Source organism: Glandiceps talaboti, chromosome 18 (genome assembly GCF_964340395.1).
Source record: "Glandiceps talaboti chromosome 18, keGlaTala1.1, whole genome shotgun sequence".
NCBI lineage: Eukaryota > Metazoa > Hemichordata > Enteropneusta > Spengelidae > Glandiceps > Glandiceps talaboti.
The window spans coordinates 5290001-5313942 of NC_135566.1; the positions used below are offsets into that span (position 1 = coordinate 5290001).

At 35.3% G+C, this 23942-nt stretch overlaps 2 protein-coding genes across 8 annotated transcripts in view; one reads left to right on the plus strand and one right to left on the minus strand.

Annotated features, from left to right (window-relative positions):
* Window positions 1–6110: 6110 nt before the first annotated feature.
* LOC144449284 (carbohydrate sulfotransferase 1-like) lies at window positions 6111–7346 on the plus strand. Its single transcript, XM_078139799.1, has one exon. The coding sequence runs from the start codon at window positions 6111–6113 to the stop codon at window positions 7344–7346; it is 1236 nt and encodes a 411-aa protein (XP_077995925.1).
* Window positions 7347–8613: 1267 nt separating this feature from the next.
* Window positions 8614–23942, minus strand: part of LOC144448777 (G protein-coupled receptor kinase 3-like) — a 126260-nt gene continuing 110931 nt past the window's right edge. For 3 of the 7 annotated variants that reach the window (XM_078139060.1, XM_078139059.1, XM_078139065.1), the window contains 5 exons: window positions 22648–22810; window positions 21824–21960; window positions 20409–20540; window positions 16859–16958; window positions 8614–11694 (listed from right to left, as the gene is read on the minus strand). In XM_078139060.1, the coding sequence (XP_077995186.1) occupies window positions 11645–11694; window positions 16859–16958; window positions 20409–20540; window positions 21824–21960; window positions 22648–22810 (582 nt within the window). In that variant the 3' untranslated portion in view covers window positions 8614–11644. Of the gene's footprint in view, window positions 11695–16784; window positions 16959–20408; window positions 20541–20709; window positions 20821–21823; window positions 21961–22647; window positions 22811–23942 lie in introns of those variants that run through there. The other 4 variants (XM_078139062.1, XM_078139063.1, XM_078139064.1 and 1 more) reach the window with 4 other exon arrangements.

Consider the following 23942-nt stretch of genomic DNA (forward strand, 5'->3'; position numbering starts at 1 on the left):
CTAAACGTCTTTGTGTATCGTAGACATATCTCTCGTAGCTAGTAGTAGAAACCGATGATTTTGCCTTTGTTTTCGCAAAATGTTGTCTTTTAGTTTTACTAAGTATAAAAAATCTAGGCTGTGTTGAACACCTAAAGTCCATTTACAACTAAGTGCATTGATTACACGTATCAAATAACAACCCACGTGCAATATCCAAGGGAACGAACAAACTGCCTTTTCTTTCATTCAATAACGGTTCAAAATGAACCAATTAAACTCACTTTAATGAAGAAAATAGGGACTGCCTAGCAGTTGTCATGGAAACTACGTCTCATCGTATTGGTTTGTCTGGGAAAATTCAATCCACTGACTGTATTAAAGTTACTAATTTCACTATAGATATTTTATGGTTTCCGTCTTGGCCGAAAACGTATCTCCCAGCAGTAATTTTGTAGTGTAATGGCCGTGTGTTATAAACATTGAGTAGTTTAGTCACACTGACGCATGATTGACCAACTTAGATTTCTGGAAATTTTAATACAGTCAGATAGTGTGAAGAAGTGGGCGGCTGAATGTCTGATTAGAACATAGTATATAAAACGTCCTCGTGTACTAGGCTTATTCGAATAACTATTCAAGGTAAAATACGCCCTGAGAATCAACTTCCTCAAATTGAAGTTCTTACAATCTCCCCAAACTTTGCCATATATGAAAGCTTGTTTCTGTTTCTTTGAAGCAATTAAAGAATTTTGAAGATTCTCGTTTTACAAGAAATCGACAATAATCTGTTATTTTCGCATAAAATTAACAGTTTTCGGCGGCGATATCGCATTATCAAATTATTAAATTTTGATATCATTTTAACCTCTTTCAAAATTTTGTAGGGGTGACCCAGGAGGATTTTTTTTTACTTTTGATTGAGAATGGATTGTATATACATGTATACATGAAGAAGATATTTTTCCCAGTGTCAGTGGATTTTAATTTTTTTTCTCAACATTTTGGACCTATACATGAAGGAACTTTAAAACTCAAATACCACATCTTACAATTCATCAAGTTCTGGCCTCGCTACATATCAATACACATTCTCTGTACTCGAACCGATCTTTGCTAATTCGGGGCCATTAAATGGTGGTTTGAGATTGACAAACTCATTGTAGATAACACGAAACACAGATATCGTGCCACTTTCAAAACATCCGTGCCAGTATAAATTTGATAAAATGTCCTTGCACATCGCGACCTTAGAAGCAATGACGTATAACTACCAGATGGGTATACGTGTCCTACGGCCCTACAGGGTTAACGAGTTGTATACTGAGAAATATCCAGGTAAGAAAATGTAAATAGTACCGTCACAGTGTATTTTTTCCTTCAAAAATCGGTCCACTAAGGATCTTGGACGAAGGGAGAAGGCGGTGGGTTGTCAGACAGTTTTGTTGGGTAAGAACACAGTCTTTACATCAAGTATGTGACAGCGGCGAATTGCACATGACTACAACCTCTTATGTTGACCAACCACTATATTACGCCATAAATAATAACGGTTGTGACGTGATATTTGGTTTTAAAAATCGATAGAAAAGTGAAAAAAAGAGCACACAATATTAAGTGATGTAAATTCTTCCAATCATACATTGTTGCCATATGTACGACTTCTTAAGTGAATCACTGTCACTTAAATCTGATTTAAGAGGAGATTCATTCGTGTTGTTGTCATGGAAAACGACAATCCAATTGAGATAAATCGTTGCATATTGACGAGATAATTGCACCTCCTTCGAGTCTACAATTCTACATAAATTGTGCAAGATACCAAAACTTATCAGAGAAAGTGAAATTCATCTCTCCATTATTACAAATTATAAAAACAAACACATCCTATTTTAGGCCTCAAACGTACCGCAGCCATAATGACGCAATGGCGTCAATCGATCCAGCAATCTGTTTTTTAAAGTCATTTTGGTTATTTTCAAAAAGAATAATGAGACTTTATTCAGTGAAGTAACTGAAACAGTTTCAATGTCAAGTTTATGATTTTCAGGTAATATTATACATAAATTCACGTATCTTGATCTAGACTTGACAAGTACAAAATTAATGTGCTATACCGTTAATATTAATCGTATTAATACACCCGACTTAAAACATCGTCACTAGCGCTTCTGAAAATTTATAGTGTTTGTTCTTTTATTATAAATGAATCGAGCAGATGTGGTTTCTGCCTCTAATGCCCACCCACGTCTACGTGGATTCTGTAATATATATCGCATCACATATCTTCCACTTCTGTGAAATCGTAATTTTATCTGTTCGATCCTTGGACTGCAATTCGAAAACTCGTGATGTACATTCACTCGTTATTAATTTAAGGTTAATGACATTAGAAATGCCACTGCAGTCAAATCCACTATAGCTAGACATGCATGACGTTCAATTCGCTCAGCAGAGTATTTTAATAATCGCCGATCGATTTGTATAATGTACATATAGCTCTGCAGTGTCAATATCACGACAAATATAACCCAGTCGTCGTAAGAATATATTGTGTTTCCCCGACGCAAGTATAATGTATCCGTTTGTCACATATTATAAACTGTTAGTACTATGAGAGATACTCATCATACTCATATTCAAATGACAGGTTAACGGGGTTACATACATGACTTTTGTGATTCAGTGACCTTATCGTAAGAAGAAGCCGCAGGGAAATTAAGACAACGCGACTACGTGTTGTTTTTCACGTGTAAAATAACCCCATGTTAGACAAGACAACGCTGCCTAAATCATACAATGATATGTCAAAACAATCTATACATTTCTTCATAGCCTCCATGTAAAAGCCTAGCCATGACTTGAGAACGGTGAAGAATACAGAAGGTGTTTACTTACCTTTATACGTACCACATCAACTCAGGACAAGCGTCTTTGTATTTTTTTTCTCCGCTTTCAGTGCAGTGTACATGTAAATTTAGCAGACATATTGCAGTGTCTTGACAAATAACGTCCCCCTGGAAGAATACTACATTAGTCAAATATTACGTTATTTCTATATGTCTCAAAGGAAACACGATAAGGGCTTAGATGGTATGTATACACCGCTTTGTCTGCCTTCTGTCACCTTCACCTCTTCGCGCATGCGCATAATTTCAGTTCTGTAATCTTCACTCATATTGATTATTTTAAGTGCGATGTTTACAATACCGCAGTATTTATGTTAATTTACGCCTAATTAGTTATAGGATTGTAAGAATAATGCATATATTTGGTATATTACCTCTATTGAAAGACCCGCATTGACTGGGTACTGCCAAGGATGTCAAATTTTACTAGTTCGAGTAATTTATTGCAATGTATACACTGTGTGTCTAAACGGTTGACCAATGAACGTATGAGAGGAAGAAATGTACATACACAACGTTACATGACTGTCTTGAGAAGGTAGGGAAAATAACAATCCCCCCCCCCCCCCACACACACACACAATAGTACAAGTGAACTATAACTGATATTGCATTAACTGAAATCGAGCTAGCTGCAATAATTGTAGCGTTTGCTGTGATTTTGAGGGCTTTTTCGTCTGTTTTTGTGTCTTTTTACGTTCCGATGTTTAATTGCGTGAAATCGACACTATATTAATACCTGTGTTTGGATCTCATTTGTTGAGCTGAAAGGCAGAACATTAACTCCCAAACACTAGATGGACACACTCCCGATATTGTCAGGACCTAGGTCAACATCTCCACAATATTATCCCTAATATATCTTATTCAACTGTTTCCATTTTACTATTGTGAGACCCGCTGTGACTTCTCTCCTCACATCACACCTGTCATGGTTAATTGTCAACAGTGCTTTGTTTGACACGGTCTGATATTACGGTATCTAACAGTTGCCCGCCTCCTATTACGTGAATTATACCAACCACTATGACATCACATGTATTCTTATCAAATTGTACGTTTTCACGGAAGTACAATTGTGTCTACCCTGTTATTTTACTAATTTACATTATACAGGTGAAATGTATACAGTAAAACAATGGCAACGAAGCAATCTTGTCTGTGAGTAAAAGCACATGTTCTGGTACTTGTTCAAATTTTTTGTCATGTTTGGTTTAGAACAAAGTATTAATTATGTTTTGAATACTTACTGAAATATGACATTAGGCACGAGCAGAACTCTTACATTATAGGCTGGTATAGTATACTACCACGTACATGTACGTATGAATGTTTTTCTCAAACGTCTTGTTATCCGTAGGGTTCATTTTAACTCGTGCAACTCAAACGAAACATGTAAATGCGCAAGCGTCAGTTTGAAATTTACATTCATTATCACCTTCTCCAGCAACGAACTTCAGGGGTGCGTTCGATTACGCAACCCAGGGTGCCTCGAGGCACCTAAAGTTGCCCAAAGTTGCGTTCGATTACTTGGGGATTGACCTGACTTGACCCAAGATGGGGACGACATGCGATTGGTTATTGTTATCAATTCCGAAAGAATTATACCGTATTTTGAAGATATCTTTCCACATTTAGTGAGGAAATAATTTTTCACTTCAAATTGTCTAAAATATTTTGGAAAGACGGACCAAATTATTTATCGCGAATCACGGATTTAATTATAGGCTCCCAGGGGTACCCCAAATGCAATAAAATACGTTCGATTTTCACACGACCCGAGGTGCCCAAGTGACGTCAGTTACCCTGGTCTGAGGCTCCCCGGGGAAGCATAATCGAAAGCACCCCCAGTTCCAGGTGTTGACTTTCTTTATACGCAAATCTTTGAATAAATTTACTCTTGATTTAAAACACAGTGAGAATTTAGCTTTTTAAATGCATTTGTTATATAATGGTTGGTCATTCGTTCCGCCTGGTTCCCTGGGGTCAACTCATGAGATTGTTTAGTGTGGAAACAACGACAGAACTTAATACTTTCGGTTCACTTCAGGGCGGGACTGAACGATCCGCCGTTGTAGGCGCTCTTCTCATCCTAAGGGGAGAGATGATACTAGTAATATACACAGCTGCCCCAGTGACGCGGTCTATAACATCCAATTCAGGGCACGTATCCCCAGTAAACAAATACCTACATACCAAACTGAGATATCTTCAGTACCAGTACGTGACATATATATCTTCTTCTTCTTCTTCTTTTTTTTTTGGGGGGGGGGGGGGTTCATGTGGAATGAGACTCATAATTTTTTTTGAGATGTTATCTTCGAATTAAAATCGTCTCTGACTTCAGATATTTTTTCCGTATGCGAAATTGTACTGTACCAGTACTTAATATAATATATTTACGACCGATTGAGTCGTACGTCGTCGGCCCATGATGACATGTGGTAGCTAGGGGATTGAAGATAACCAACACGTCACAGCTGGTACAGCTCATGTATGTATTTGGTCGAGTTACCTCTAATATCTTTGCTGTTTTATTCGTCTGTTTTCGAGCTGGGAAAAAGCAACATTTTGATTGTATTTTATACTAGTATATCGATCGTTATTTAGTGTATTGAGTAAATAACCTAAGGGGTCTTGTCACTACTAGTCGCTAGACGAGTTCTGTATTTAGATTTTATTGGAGGCATTAATGAACACGGACACGTGACCTTTCCCTAATAACGCTGTAAGTGGAGCTATATGGTGAGTTATATGCATATGTATATATATATGTATCGGTTGACTAACGTGAGGTGTGTTTTAACGGAAGGCTAGCTGGCCTATTTTCCATATCAAATAGCAAAGTCTACACAAATACATCTCATATAGGTAAGTACTAACCATTCTACTAACATTCATGATACTGTAATCTCGGATTGTAATGGCCATTTGTCATACATGCAAATACAATATTGTTATGTCCGTTTACTACATTATTGTTCGTGTTATTGTTATCAGCGTTTACTATATTATGGTAATATAATAATATATATAGCAAATAAAACTTATATGGTTAGTAACATGAATATATTAATGACGTAATAATCGTAATTTTTCTATTTATATTATAATTTTTATACACACACGATGTCAGACGGTCTTTATTTTTGTTATCAATAAATACTTGAAATTTTATATTTCGATCGTTTTTGTTGTCATATTCTTCAACAGTTTCACACAATGGTCAAGAATATCTGTCATCGGTCAAGACTTATGCGATATGTGGTTATACTCACGGTCATTATTATACTACTGCAAATGTACATCAATGTTGATGATCATGACCACACAAATACACCAAATTTGATCGTGGAAAATAGCCTGGAAGAAGACATTTATCCTCTTGACGCGCATGCGTTGTCGAACAAAGTGTTGACGACAAGTCCAACCAGGCCTAGCTCATTGCCAAAGATGGCAACTGTCAGAGACAGAACCGAACACTATGCAATGAAGAACTCAAAAGAACCATATGAAAAGGAAACGTCACCAAGCACAAATTTTGCAAATACTTCACATAAACATGTCCTAGTGATCGGGCGAATGACTACGGGGTCAAAAGCTATGGCTGAATTTTTTAGCAAACGTCCAGATTTCTTCTATGTCTACGAACCTGGTCACATGATAATGTATTTTGGAAATGGAAGGAATCTGCAAAACGATAGCCGTGCACATTTGCAAGAACTTCAGACACCATTATTGAATTTCATGAATGACATATATCATTGCAATTTCACGAAACATCAATATTTCATAAAAGGAATGAATATTGATAATTCTGTCTACAGACTTCATGCGGGCTTGCAAAGACCCATCACTGAGGGCGCCCTCACAATTTTATGTCGCTCAAAGAATGTCCTTTCGAAGACAGTCCGAGTAAATGATATTGCTACATATTCAGATATGTTACGGAAAAATGATGTCAAAGTTATTTTCCTAGCAAGGGATCCACGTGGTATGGCTAGTTCCCGTTTTAGGCGATTTGTAGACAAGAAAAATATCGCACCATCACAAAAGCGATTGATGTTGGACGAATATGTCAGAGAACACTGTGTTTGGCTGCAAAGAAACTACGACTCAATAACGAAGGGTCCTACATGGTTAAGAGAGAACACCATGATAGTTCGCTACGAAGACTTGGTAACTGACCGCAGAAGTATTAGAAAACTGTTGATTGAATTTATAGGGTTAAGTCCCCAATCCGAGGATACAGATTCTGAATCCGATTCCGAATCTCATTCTGCATCCTTAACGAAGTGGCTGAATAATTTCACCTACGATGAAGTGAAACGCATTCAAAATTTATGCTCAGATCGAATATTTGACATTTTTGGTTGGGTGAAAGTTGCAAATGAACAGGATTTTGAAAGAGAAAATCAAACATGGTGTCGTCCAATACTAAACTATAGGGACGAGTAGTATTTCTTAGATTGTTGTTTTCTTTGTCTACTACTAACAATGACAATGTCTGTGACTTGAATATATTTTCCTTACCTTTACTGAAGAACAGGTGCACAACTAAAAATAAAGTCTTAGGCATGGCAGCATGTGTGTTTATAAGTTGATGGACATTGTCATTGTGGTGGTTAACAAAACTGAGGACAGTTTCATTGATGGTTAACAAGACTGGGGACAATTTCATCGATGGTTTACACATGTGCTTGACACTTTCAATAACATTATGTTAAATCTGTCCCGTTACATGGAATCTAAACCAAAATGTTCTGTTAAAAAAAAGTAAGATACAGACATAACACTGGGAAGACAAAAAGGCTCCAGGAATATAACAATATATAATTTGGAGAAGATGGGCCAAGATGTTAGCTCGTGCAAAGAAAATGTAAACTGAAGATTTTGTAACACCAAATGAAGAAAAAGAGGCAGTTTTGTCAAGCCAGACAAAATGTAGCAATGGTTGAGATTTTTGTAGTGCCAGATGATATTTGGGTTCTTGGACAAATGCCCCCCCCCCCCCCCGTAGGATTGTCATTGCCTATGAATAGAGATAAAAAATATCTAGATTTTGGGGAGTACACTTAGAACATGGTTTTATCACTTTTATTGTATAGCGGATGAATAGACAGAAGATGTTCAAAAAATGTTGAATTCGACCAAATAGGGCATGATTTGGTTTTATCACTTTTATTGTATTATTACCAAAGGCGTGTTTATAAAGTGATTTCAGGTGGTGTACTTATGTTAAAAATGACTTAACTCAAACACAGTCATTGTTATATACACATACACATTTTATTTCGGACATTAGACTGAAATTGTGACGACAACAAAGAAAAGACAAACAACAAAGTGTGATAAACACGGGATTTTTAAATAAGGCAGTTAATAGGAATTGCTTAAGTGTAGAACTCCAGAATCTGATAGCATAAATACTAAACATTACTATATTCAAAACTGGAGGTTGTAGGCTATTCCCCTCAAAGAGTCAAGCACATGACGATTCTCGAAATCGGCAACAATTTGTGTAGAACTCTGGAATCTGATTGTATAAATACTAAGTGATAAAACCATATTTTTAATTTTAAGTACACCACCTGAATCACGCCTTTCAATCGCACTATAGTAGAAATGCTAAGTAACCCTAAACACATACCTTTCTTGGTTGAATCGTGAGCCACAGTCCTGCCGTACCGTAGGCATTTGTCCTATGGGGGCGTTAATTGTCCTGTTACCGATATTTGTCTAGCCACACAATAAAATGTAGCAATGTTAGATTTTTGTTGAGGACAAGATAACTTGTTTCTCAACTGATTTCTATTGTAGTTTCACAAACACTATTTACACAAAGAGATGTGTGAAGTACATTTATTCAAGATAAATCTGTAAAGAAAACATGGGAGATTCTATTTTACAAAAAAGGAAAAAATAAACATTGATACAGACATAAATACAATAGAGAACAGTAAAACATATTTCTGTTGAATCATTACATTTGTAAACATTCACCTCTAAGAATAATGACTCGGAGTCAACTCTGCCCCACATTTCTGTTGTATTTTTTTATCTGTAAAATTGCACAGTATCAGTGAGCAATCACATATCTCCATTTTATTTATATTAGTTATGATAAACTATGATGAAGGAAATTAAAATTGTTTAATTATTACATTAAAATCTTTTTTAATATGTTAATCTGGCCAGTGTAGCTATAACAAACCCAAGATTGTCTTGTGTACAAATGAGGTTGTTGGTCAGTTGCCCTCCAAATAATCAAGATTTGATTCCCCACTGCTTAATAAATCCTTAAATATCACTTCGTTTCCTTGCTTCGTGCGAAATAATTTGAACCTATTGGCTTGAGCGCCCCCAACGTCCACACCTACAAATCCTTTTGTTTACTTCACTTGATGCTCAATCACCCAAATTCAAGTCATGACGGCTGTCCTGTACTGACAATGTGTGCAAATTTCCCTTTAGTGATTTTTGAAACCATTATATCCAATCTTTGTCCACATCTTCACACTAGATGACAGCATTGTTCTTAACTGGCCATTGTCAACAGTACACATATTCATAATGATACCTAGGATTTTCCAGCCACAACATTCTCTAAACCTATCACTAGTAGGTTTTCACTTTCTCTGGAGATTTGTTTATTTCTTGAGGTAAACCTTCTACAATTTCTCTGAAATAACAACAGATAGAAAAAGTACAAACAAGTTTGCAAAACTTGCAAAAAAACAAACAAACAAACAAACAAACAAACAGACAACAACAGGGTATCTGGTACCCACCTAGATAAGTCGTTTAGAAATTGTCGGTGAAAATTACAAGCTGCAGTCCGGAGAGTAAAACTAGTACTGAAACTTGGAATATGGTGGCAATGAACCTTGGTATGGTTTTGTATCATGCACTGGGTTTGGATCACGAATTTCAAATTTTTGCTTGATTCTTTTAATAGCCCCACTTTGTTTAAATATCTCGGAGCCTTGTCAAGGTTTTTATAGTTTACTAGGCATACTTCTTATGGGATTTGAATACGTAAGTACAACTGCAGCATTTCTGATAAAACAAATACTCACTATCTAAATAAATAGCTGCCACTTTTTATCGTTTTTTTAGCTGACAAACACAAATATCTTACAACATAGGTTTTGAGGTCAGTTCAAAGGTTGAGAATAGGGGGGGGGGAGTCAAGGTCGCAGGTCAATTCTAGCCAATCAAATTAGCTGAAATTAATTCATGTAAATGATGACAGGTATCTACTCCCATGATACCCATTCTAATGAAATAAAATGGAAGAAAATGAAATTAAAAACTGTAAAACATTTCAGTCTTGGAGGATTTTGTGAAAACAGACATCTGTGGCCTGGACAATGCACCACATGTTATCCTGAATAGACTTTGCCAGGTGTACACTGATCAATATGCAAATTCACAAATTATATGCATCAAATTACAAATAATTCAAATTAGAATATTATGCTATAGATTGTATTACTGATTTATACATTAGTTCTGATTGAAGTGTCTGATTTTTGAGTTCATCAAAGTAAATGTCATCCATTGTAAGTTTTTTTGTCTCTGATATTATTATATTTACATTCAAAAATTCATGCACCTGGGATTATTTACATATTATGCAAGGGTAAAGGTGGATGCCATTGGCTGTCTCTGAAAAATATGATCAAACTGTTACTTCAAAACAGGGTTGCGTATATATAAACTGTAATACTTCATCAAGCATTGGAGGAAAGGGTGTCATTTTTAGTAGTTTTAGTGGATAAATTTTCTGGCGTGAGAGGATTTTTGCATTGGTAGTCAGTGTCACAGCTGCATGCATGACATCAATGGCAAATTGTTTTGTATTTGTTGGCCTTGAGTGCACATTATTTGTAAAATATGGCTGCATTTCATCAAATCTCTTGCATCCATTCATAGCCAGAAATAAACTTTGTGTTTTTTTCTCATCAATGAAATCAAACTCCGTTTTAGAAAATCCTTAGCATGTATATCCCTGTATATTCCTATATTCCCTGTAAATTCTGGTATTTTCCACTACCATTGACGCGATACTATCCCTGGTTTATCTTTCTCTGGGTGATCCCAAAATCTCTCTCAAATGCTTGCTAAAAATTGGTCTTTTTTGGCATCCATAGTTTCTCAATATGTAAATTTTCAGATATTGCTTCTGTTTTGATTTTAGCAGTCTTGCTCAAATACCATATTTCTATAATTGGTTTTGAAATTCCAAATTAAGTAGTCAGAACCTGAGGGTAATAAAAACTTATGACAGGGTAATACTGAACTACTCCGGGGAGGAATCAACCAATCAAAACAATCTTTCAGAAGGTAATAACAACTTTAGATTGCGAAGGCTTATTTTCAACTATACATGACCTTTCTCTCTTGATTTTTGTTTTTTAAAATCAAAACAAACATGCAAGTGAATGGCTCTACAACACAATATACATGACACACATGATCTGGTGCAGTCTGCATGCATGGAAGTAGTTCAACCCAGGTTGTAAAACGAGGAGTTTTCTTTGAATGGCCGACAATCCTGGTATCTACGGGTAACACACTGTATCACCATAGGGATGGAGTAACAGACACATCATGCAGTATATGACACTGTGGTAGCGGTGAGTTTGATTTGCTTATATGGTTTGGAGTGCACGGAACTATGGGATGGGTCAGTGCTAAACACTACTTGTATGTATAGGCATAGGCAAGGCTTGGGCAGAGGTACACATGCACTATCTTTTAGTGTGGTTCTCTAGTTCTCGTTCTGGTTCCTTTATAGTAGCTGTGAACAAAGAACATATACACAAGACTGACATTAATAACTACAGTTAAAACAATATTATCAAAATCAGGAAAAAAAGAAAAGTCTACACACACAAAATTTTCATGCTGTTTAAAAGTTGATCACATCATATGTTCTCATGCATGAGGTCCGTCTAATGTTCATAACATGCGAACTCAGCACATCATGCATGCCAGCACTCAGAACACATACAAATGATTAGATTGAACATGCAAGTTAGCAAATATGAAGTTTTAGTTAATTTCCTGTGGTTATGAACACGCTGAATTTTCCATCCTTCTATTTCTGTTTTTCTACTGCGATGCCTTACGTTGATCAAATTTGTGACTTGATGATTTGGTAAAAAGTGTGTTATTTATTCAGTTAACTTCACAACTATAATTTAATATACTGGAAAACTATCCAGACTATAATTTACTTTTTAACATCATTCTTTCAAATGTCTGAAAGAGTAATTCATGAACATAAATAGTTATTTAATTTATTCAGAAATATATGCACAACATATATACTACAAAAGCTAATAATCAGAATGTTTATAAAATTTTCATTGACAACAAAATCATTACAACAAAAAGAATGTATATTTCATGTGATTATGAACACATTTACGTTCATTTCCAATATCTGTAAAAAGAACGAGAAACATTGTCCACTGAAATATCTGCTTACGAATATTACTTAATTACTTCAAGGTTGTTATTTATTTATATGTTGGCATGACAACCAAGTGTCAAAGTTTTGGTTACTTGTTATGCTTCTTGGAAACCAGTGACAGTTCTGAATTAGTTTTACCGCCATGACAATGTGGACTATGCGTTGAGAAGAGACATCAAAGATGGTCAAACATTTGGCAAACAAGGTCCTACCAAAACCACTACATCATGAACTGTGCTATGTATGGTACCAGCTATGTCAACAATGTTCATGGCACGACCCGATAAGTAGCGCCCTCTAGAGACCAACCACATAATTGTCAGGTCAAAGGTGAGTTATTTCATTACCAACATTTACAGTTTTGCTGTTACTTTTGTTCAAGTAAACACCACCCTATTCGGAATTCAACTCACGAGGAAAATTAGGAGTCATTGTACAATATTTTTGAACGGAGAAGATAATTTAAAATAAGCCACTGTTATAGTTCCAAGTGGCTACCAAACATTGTCTTAACTCATAGGGAAAAATAATAGATTGACAACCAAATGAGATGTGAACAACTAAATTTTTGTAATGATCTCAAAATGACCATGAACAAGCTTTCATATGGCTAAGTTTTGGGTGATTTAAGTTACTTTTTCAGACAAAGTGGTTTCCTAAGTGTGTGTGTGTGTGTGTGTGTGTGTGTGTGTGTGTGCGCGTGTGCGTGTATATTCCCTATCGTCTTTACAGCCTTCAATGCACAGTTTGGTATCAGCGGCAATTCTAAGTGAATGCACTTCTATGAATTACATTTGCGACTATTTCACACTTTGTGTATAACAACTGTTTCTGTGGCAACTCATCAAAACAACAGACTCTGTATAAAGCCTGTATCTACCCAAATAGTTTGTCAATGGGTTGATAAACAAGACATTTTCTACCAACATGACAGTATAGGGATTACCATAGCTACTCTGGCCATCTAAGTTTAGGCTCTGACAAAAGACAGAATATCTTTATTTTATTCAGATCTAATGTAAGTTTCAAATGTGTGCAATAACAAATAAGCAAGATTCAAGAAATGTTCCCTTCCTACTTTGAAGCATTGCAGAATTCTGTGTGTGTTAGCAAATGTATTTAACCATAGGCAACACCAACATGTGAAACACTATGGTTTACCATAGGCAGTGATGCAATATACTGTACCACTGTATGGAACACTATGGTTTACCATAGGCAGTGATGCAATGCACTGCACCACAGTATGGAACACTTTGGTTTACCATAGGCAGTGATGCAATATACTGCACCACTGTATGGAACACTTTGGTTTACCATAGGCAGTGATGCAATATACTGCACCACTGTATGGAACACTTTGGTTTACCATAGGCAGGGATGCAATGCACTGCACCACTGTATGGAACACTTTGGTTTACCATAGGCAGTGATGCAATATACTGCACCACTGTATGGAACACTATGGTTTACCATAGGCAGGGATGCAATGCACTGCACCACTCTATGGTTTACCATAGGCAGGTATGGTTTACCATAGGCAGTGATGCAATATACTGCACCACTGTATGGAACACTATGGTTTACCATAGGCAGGGATGCAATGCACTGCACCACTGTATGGAACACTATGGCTTACCATAGGCAGTGATGCAATATACTGCACCACTGTATGGAACACAATATTTTACCATGGGCAGGGATGCAATGCACTGCACCACTGTATGAAACACTTTGGTTTACTGTAGGTTTAATGTATGAATCATTTTGGTTTACCATGAGCAGTGAAGAAGTATTTACATTACAATGAAAATCAGAGAAAACACAGCTATGTCTTTCAAAATAGTTCCATTCTCAAGGTACATTTTCCATAGATAAAGGTTTTCTTCTAGGTATTCAAGTTTCCAGAAAATTCAGTTTTCTCAGGTTTTAAGTTTGAATTAGGGATTACGTAAAAATTTGATACAGCGGGAGAATAAGGATGGGATCCTATCTCTAGGAAGCAAGTCCAGTCACCATATTGCCACCTTGCAGGAAGAGTTTGCCTCATCCTATTTCAACCACTAGCTGACAACAGCCAATTATATACTGTATTAGACAACCTATGTCAATGGGTAAGTCAACTTGGTAAACAGTTGATACCATACTCCGAAATGATGCAATATACCCAGCCATCACCACAAAGCCATATGCAAATTACATCATCATATGCAAATTACATCATCATATGCAAATTACATCATAACCAAATGCCATCAATTTCAAATTCATGTAACATGCTTATGACATCATCCCTGTATTCCACGCATAACACATCAGTGGATGCAAAATGATGCAATATGCAAATACCATCAGTCAAATGGTCAAATATGCAAATTACATCATTGTTAAATGATACAGTATGCAAATAACATTGTCACTATGTAAGATGATGCAATATGCAAATTACACCACCATCACATGATGCAATATGCAAATGACATCATCACTATGTAAAATGATGTTATATACAAATTACATCTGCAAAATGATGGCATATGCATACAAGCATGTCTGTATGATGACACAAATTTAACAGTGATCTGTTCTCAGCTCTCCTGAAGACAGCGATACCACAAGTCTTTGAGTTTGTATTTATATTGCCTGGTACAGTCTCTCACAAACCAACAATGTACTCCTTTGCACAAAAGTACTGGAGACTTAAGAAATCCTCATACACTTAATGCAATAATGGAACTCAAAATAACTTCCTCAAGTGATTATCTGCTGAAACTGAGGAATATTCATTCCATCTAGATATAGGGGATGATAGGGAAAGGGTTTATGCAAATTGACAAGGAATTAAATACCATGTCTTTCACCATAACACTAAAACTATGTGTTGAAATTTGACACGGACTGTCCACAGTCTGGACATCGTCATTCAGTAAATGCAAACACCTTTAATATAATTTGTTAACATTTCTTCTGAAAGTAGTGAATCAAAATTTTTACAACCATTTTTTCTACAAGGTTAGACTTAATTTGTTCGAATTTTCCAGTCACATTTCAAGGAATTAAAAACGTCAAATTTCAAGGAGATATACACCATCACAGTTGCATTTCCCAAACCCCCCCCTGACCCCCACCCCCCTAACTTTTGCTTTACATGAAAATGACACCTTGAAAATGTTAATTTTCTTTGTAAACATTCTAACTCTGTGAAATGTCAACAACCAACATGGGCACCTACATTTGAAATGCCACTTTGACAAGAAGGAGTTAGGAATTACTGGTTGAAAAAACAAAAAGGAAAAAAAATACACAAATAATCTGGCACAATTTCATTTGAATGTGAACATTAATTTAACCAGTATTGTAACTAAACAAGTTGCTGAGGCATGGTTTCTATGGTAACTCAGCCTATCAGTTAAATTGAAAGTTTCAATATCCCTGCTTTTCAGAAGAAAAAAAAAATACTTGAATAATTTTTTGGAGTTAATCTGCACGCTATACAAGTACGACACTAAACGATCACATGATAAGAAAATTGGATAGAATATGTCAATGTTAATATTTGTCTAGAGTTTGACTGGTCTTTGACCACTTTTATCCTATATCATCAAAAAGAAAAAGAAAGAAGACATTGCACTGGGAGGACTAATTTATCAATTCTTCTACAAGCTAAGCCCTTGACACTAATAATGAATACACTTTCATGACATCAATGCAGAAAAAAGGTCAAAACTGTAGCAAATTCCTTTGTTTAATTTTAAGAAAAATTAAGTAATATCTACTTTAATACATTTTTTTCTTTTACTTTTTGTTTTTACTTTTATTGTTAGCTTAAGTTTAAACTGTGAAAAACTGGATATATATATATTTTTTTTAAGAGTATTATAGGTTGACCTTTGACTTATGAACTTTGCTACTTTTCCTAAGAGCATCTCTTCACAAAACCCTGTTCTTTATATATATATATACTTTGAATCAAAAAAGAAAACGATAGAGGAGTTCTGAGTTCTCGAAAAAAGTATGCTCTTATTTATTCATACCATGTAAATAGTTTTCATGTTAATTTATGAGTACATGATTTTCAGTTTCCTTTTTTGTTATCAGGACATTTCTGTGCATACACCTATAAGTATATTTAAGATGGAGAACTCAGAGCCCAGCTATATGATATAATGTCACATTTTTTTCTCCTTCCACTTTCTAGGAGTGAAAGACTATGCTGATAACAGGGTCCATGCAGCTCAAACAATTTGAACACACGCAAACAAACAGCCTTGTCACAGACTCTTCCGACTTGCTGCAAACCAAGCTTTAGACTATCTCCTTTTAATACATCATCATCATCATCATCATCCTGTTATTAGACAAAAAAAAAGCTTTTTTTTTTTTTTTTAGACTTGTTAACAGCAGTGATGGTTGTGTGTGTTGACTGGTTAGTTGCCATTGCTATTTCTGTGTGCCACTGAATTTTTCATTATGTCAGATGACGAACCTTGGGTGGCCAACATTTTGGGACCTCTTCTCAACATACGCTGTGCCTCCAAGAAAGCTTCTTTGATTTCCTTGAACCACTGTACAAACTCAGGGTCACTCTACAGAAAAACATACAAAAAAAAAAAGAGCACAACAATTTCAAATATAATGTAACATTCAACCACTAGATAATAACCAACATTCTCTTTGTTTTAGAGCACACGTAAAAAATTCATTTCAGGTGTATATTTCCAAAGGCATCGTAACTAATCAATTTCATGCATCAATTGCACCAGCTGTGGCAGCCCTGCTAATATTTCAGACACTTACCATTGACTACATAACATGCTATGTGATACGTGTGCATCTAGAACAATTCAAATATTGTATTTTGCTCTTTAATATAAAAAGACAAAATCTTCATTACATACAATTTTTACTCAATATCAACCAATATTTAAGATAAATTATGAATGTATATGATACTTGTTTACAGCATTCATACCAGTATGTGAAATGTGCTATAATGGATGGAATTTCTGTTACAGTCTATTACCTATTCTTGAGAACACATTAAAGGGCAACAAGCCGAGTTTATATAGTTTTGGTGCATCATTTTTGCTATTTTTCTAAAAGGTACTTTAGTATTCTACTTACAGAACCGTACTCAACGATCACTTGCAAATTGACTGAACTCAAATCTGGTATTAAGATTTAATTTATAAATGATCTGATGACGTAATTTATCATACGTATAAAAATGTTGAGGAAATCCCTCCTACCCCGGTATGTAATCAACTGTTCTAATAATACCAGAACACACTTTGAATTTTATAGAACTTTATCATGCATTGACATCAACTTTACACTAGAAAAGTTTACTCAAGGCTTAATGTAAGTATTTTCACCAGAGTAAAACAATTTATAAACTCAGTTTGTACTACTTTTAAATGAAAGAGAATTGTGGTCTTTCCAAATAATTTTGTCCCTAAACTTATTAATACAAGACAAAGCATATTGGCTGAGGTGAGTGTCTACATAATGTGAGCCCTGGTACTCAATTAAAGGATGTCTATTCTGACACTGTATATAAAATATAATAACACTAAGACTGATAATTATTTTGATGGAAATTCTAATAATAAATTTGTTTTATTAATCTAATATTTGTTTCGGGGGGTTTATTTTATTTTCTGGCCAATTCACAAATTGACACTATTTATCAGATTTTCACAACATTCAGTACCTATAATGTCAAGGGTTAAATCTCTCGCTACAATGAAAATTATTTGGGCTGCAAAAAGAGAATGGTTCGAATTGTGACTTTGGAGACAGTCTACAACCTGTGAAAAAACACCAATGCTTTTGATAAGCAAGACTGAGGCAAGTTTCATGCAAAGACATACAATGTAATTAGATTGGATAAATTTAAGTATAAACATTGCACGACTCCTGGACCCCAGAACTCTGTTTACTGATAGAATTGCTACACATTATAACAACCAAATCCAAGTGTTACTGCTGTGACATTATAATTCCCACAGATATACACAAACTGATAAAAGCATCATGTGACCTGCCCTGGAGGCACCACTGTTTTTTTTATATCACTTTTATTGTTGCTTATACTTCATTTTGTCTTTGCATGAAGTCTTTCCTTAGCTAACTTCATTCAAGCAAAAGCACTGGTGTTTTTTCTTTGTTGTACTTCCTTAGCTCCCTTCATTCAAACAAAAGCATCAGTGTTTTGTCTTCAGTTGTAATTGATTACAACCTTGTATTAAAACATTCCTACAATGACTGGAGTCCAAAAAAATATAAAGAAGACACCACACATGGTTTTCATGGGTGTTTTCTGGACTCGGCACACTGTCTGAATGCTTTACTAGGAACTTCTTATCAGCTATGTCTATCTATGCAAACATGGTTGTGGTCATTCCCTTTTTAGCAGCTTGATAAATTTTCATTGTCCATATGTTTTATGCTCAACAGGTACTTTGTACACTTTTTAGTTCAGATTAACAATATGTCAGTGTTTCCATAATTTGTTTGTATGTCCTGAGTTTGCTAGGAATTTAAATGATAATTATGCATTATTCCTTGTGAAGCGAATATCCAGGTCCCTACAATACACTGAGATTCTTCTATAAATTGTGTGTTTTGAAAACATGAGAAAAAGTTGTCATTTCATTTTCCTTGAGGAATTTGGTGGTCCACTTCAATGAAATCATTACTATTTTTGGCAATGAGGTCTAAATATCCCTAAGTTTAAAAAAGTTTGTTTGATCTTTTTTTTCAATACTGGATAAGTTCAAGTAATAAAAACGTAGGGGTAATACGATCCTGGTCACCCCAGATGTCACCGGCTCACAGACTCTGCATATGGCTTTCAGAAAATTGTTAGTATGAGAAATAAGACAAAGAAGTGGTGCTTGCTTGTACTTGGGCAAAAAATTGAGTGAATTGTTTCTGCTACAAAGGAAAGTGGTTTGGAGGTGTTTGTGAACAAAAGGGCTTGGGAGGGTTGCGTATTCTCTACACTACTGATTCTAACTACAACTACAAGACAATTTCAGAACAAACAATTTTTGTAGTTTGTTTGTGTGTGAAACTTGTATTTCGAAATCAGGGGATAATCTATGTCGATATATATGTCATGTGTCATGTAAGGGAAAGTGCATGAAATACTTTATCTGTGAAGCAATCAAAGTGCTAGCAAGTTGATGGTATGTAAAGTTAGTCATTTACAGTGCTGTTGGAAATTAGGTTTAGTTTTTTGTTAATCAAATATTCAAGGAAAGCCATAGACTACCACTATCAAGCCAAGCATAGCAGACAAAAAATGTTCCAAATGTTTGCAGCTTACCAAAAGACCCAAATTTATACATTTGAAATGTTGGTACCTTGACGATGGAACAAATTTATACATTTGAAATGTTGGCACCTTGACGATGAAACAAGTTTATACATTTGAAATGTTGGCACCTTGACGATGAAACAAGTTTATACATTTCAAATTTTTGCAGCTTGCTGATGAAATCAGTTTGTAAGTTTCCAAAGTTTTACAGCTTGGCGATGACAATAATTCAGACTTGTTCCAGTAAAAGCAAGCTTGATTTAGCCCATGAGATTATCTATATTTTTCAACTCTGTTGATTCTTTTCAAATTAAATTCACAGAGTAGCTGATGAATACTAGTTCATTCTATTTGACATAAACAATATTACGGTACAATTGATCCAAATATTGTCGATGCAGACAGAATGTGCCATAAAAAACTGATATTTAAAAAAAAAGAAAACTTGCTTGGCTTGTTAGTAGCACCCTGTATTGTGTTAACACTGATTAGCAACACGTTAAATTAAAACTCAAACTGCTAGTTGCAAAAAAAACATCAAAACTTGGTCAATTTTTGATGAATGAATTAGACAGCCGAGCATGACAAGCTATGGCATTTTTAATTAAGCAAAGCTGAAAATATTATTACAGAGTAGAACTTAAGATACCACAGCATCCGTGAGCATAGCAGCCCAATGATTTGTATTTTTATCACTGCACTCTCCTCATACCTCGGTTTTAAGAACAAGTGTGCCTCGTTTGTTTTTGGTGGGGTGTTCTACATGTATCTTTATACATTTACTTTCTTTGACTTGACCTTCCTCTATGCGTGTGACCTTATCCCAAGTCACAATGTTGCTGTTCTGTATGGAGTGGAAAAACAAATATGACATCACTTTCATCGTAAATATATATCATTTTAACCCTTCTACCACCTATATTCTCTTCCAGGTGGAATGCTCCCATAGTGTGAGATACAGGATGGGATCATTCCATTACTGGGAAAACATAAAATGGGTAGAAGTGGCTCACCTCCGTCCTAAGTACAAACTGTTTGCCTCCTTTTACTTTTAACTGAATACATTTGAAGTTTTTAATTGTTGTTTCGTCCACTGACACCACCTGTTCCATGGTTAAAATATTCTGAAAGAAGACAAGCATATTATATTAACATTTAACAGTAGCAATCTGCCTTCTTCAATCCCTGTATTCATAGAAGTCCGGATGGTGACACTGGCAAACGTTCTCTCCACAAAGCCTATAAGCTTACAACCGGGTAATAAATTTACACAATCAACAAAATAAGGCATCATGTGACTTTATCAACATAATATATGCATCATGTGACTAATTCAACCAATTAGCTTTAAGTATATGCATGGTATCCATAATTACTGAATCTTCAAAATTGAGTGTACAGATTGAGTGACAAGAGCACCAGGTCAAACAGCCAGTTTTACGTAGGTTAATGTATACCACACTGACTACGAGGGCGCTGTTTCTATCAAGTGTTGATTTGAAAAAGTGAAGGCAGCTAACTGTCACTCTCCTCCTTAGATGGTTGCCAAGGTTATATTTAAAATAGTGATGAAGATTTCATATTGTGTATAACCTTCTAGGCAACTAAATATGAAATGAAAGCCATTCCATGAATCTCACAGATCTGTGTAAGTTTCAATTTGACCTTCCTCTTGACGACTTCTCCTTTCTGACAACATTTAGTTTGACTATAACTATTCTATATCTACCATCTTGGTGTCCTGCTCCAAATATTATATACACAGGTCATTTCATGAACTTATTGTGATGTATATATGTACTCATGAAGATATCAAAGGCCCAGTTCAGATATGGACAGAAATTGACATGTAAAAACTGATGTCTGGCAGAACTAAAGAAACCATAATCCTAATGGATCCACTGAAAGATAACACTATGTGAGAACCTGGGATTGAAACCTTGGCCTTTAAGTTAAGAGAACATTACTCCCCTTCCTCACTCAAGCACGTACATATGTATATAACATTCTAAGTCCTTGTACAAGGCTTTACTATGAATACTGAACCAGGCTATCGAAGCAACATCTGATGTTAATGTATCAAACACACCAGTGTGATGAATCACTGACTATAGTTGTCAGTCTTACCCCCTTCTCCCCTTCTCCCTGCCATTCAAGTCTGTTTGGAAAGAGATAGAAATATCTTTTCTGCCATGCAGTCAGGAAGGGACCACCCAGTTTCAACATCTGGCCATGCATTATGCAGTCCTTTCCTAGTGCATATTCTGAAAAAAACAAAAGAGAACAAAGTTGATCCTGAAGATTTCTCGAAGTGACTGAAAATATTCATCACCTTGGTAGACCAAATAATTTACAGGTTATACCACACAAATAGTTAAATTTAGTATTAAAATAACATTTCAATCTGGTAAGGTTGAAAGTTCAATTTGATTTTAGAGTTGAACTGCTTGAATGTACACTATAACCTTGTGATTCTTGAATAATTCTCTCGTTCCCCCTTTTTGGTTAATAGTTATGTTTTGTAAGCTTGTCAGTTTTTGTGTTACTCTATTTACTTTGCAATTCATACTTTACTGTAAGCTTTTTCCAAATGCTTTTGAAAAAAAAGTTCATTCAAATTTGTTAAACAAACTGTAGACAAATTACATCTCTAGCCTGTATGGCTAATAAGTATGATAAGAAATCACGTCTGAACTCTACATTGTAGTGGAAACTGGCACTTTATAAAATTCACTTGATTGATTAATTTATTGATTGATTAATTGAAGAAAGCATGGTTGCATATATCTTTAGTTAGGACATGTATTGGTGGTCTGCTGAACTGATAGTACCCAGGTAGCATTTACTGTTGTACAGGTAAACACTGAGACACCGAGAGATTGGAGCTGAGAATGTCTGAGATAAAATGATGTATTATCATAGAAAGATAGATATGAAAAGGCTTCTCATACCTCCTTCATCAGGATGCATGTTTTTCTTGGCTTTCTTTTTGGCTTCCGATTTATCAGCGTCTTGGTTTATTGTTTCATAGACTGTCTCTGCTATTTCCTGCTGCCATCTCTCTGATATGACCAGTGGAAAGTTTTTGTACAGTTCCTGGTCAGCTTCTGTCAGCTGTGTAAAACAATAACACATATACTTTCAACTGTTATACACTCAAAATAACTGTAACTATGAACCTGGTTTGTGTGTGGAAAAATTGAGACAAACCTTTGTAGCAATGTTAACATACTTATGTAATAAAGTTTGTGTGTGATGTATTAAACTCTGTATGCTATATTTTCATCATAAAATGTTTGTGTAATTTTGCCACTCATATAAAGACTTCAGAAATTTAAAAACATACAATACAAGTAAACTGCTTTTACAGAACATCCTGCATAGACACGGTATCAAGTAAAATCCCCAAAAGATTTATTCTTAACAAAACAACTCCTACATTGTGTACATAGTAAAACATACACCAATAGGGAACTTGCAATCCAGACTGAGCATGCTCAGGCGCAAAGGACTATGGGATTATCTGTGGTTATTATAATACCTAATTTGGTGCTACCAATAAAATAAACCTCCCACAATTGTCAGGATAAACTATGAATTGATCATTTGTGGTTGCAAACAATGTAACAGTATTGTTTACAATACCAATTCATTAGTATTTATTATCATATTTCCCATGATGCAACATTCAACATGGCGGGTTTGCAAGTTCCCTATTCATCCTCCGGCCCACTTTCAAAAGAGAGGACATGGCTTGAATCAACAAACAGTGATCACAATCTGTGATCTTTTACATGAAACACTGCCCTCTGGTGAAAGATATTACAAACTCACAGTTGTCAATTGGCATCATCGAAAGAAATGACTTATATATCAAACAGCCCCCTCTGGTGACTAAAATTAGAAATTCCATTGTCAATTATTAATAATATATGATCAAAAGAATTGATGTTTACATCAAACAGCACCTCTCTTAAAAATGAAATTAAAAATTCTGTTGTCATGTGATACGATCAAAAGTAATTATCTTCACATCAAAGAGCACCCTTTAATAAACTGGAATTACAAATTCAGTTGTCAACTTGTGTGTTCAAAATGAATGACCTTGCCAATGAACAGTATAGTATGCTCTGGTAATGTAAATATTTTGCAAGACAACCTGCTAGCATGACAGCACCAATGAATGATCTTTAATGTAAACAGCGACAAGTCGCCATTTAGAAATTCAGTTGCCGACTGCTAATAA

Bases quoted from the DNA above. Each gene is read 5' to 3' on its own strand.
- LOC144449284 (XM_078139799.1), top strand. From the start codon at position 6,111: ATGGTCAAGAATATCTGTCATCGGTCAAGACTTATGCGATATGTGGTT.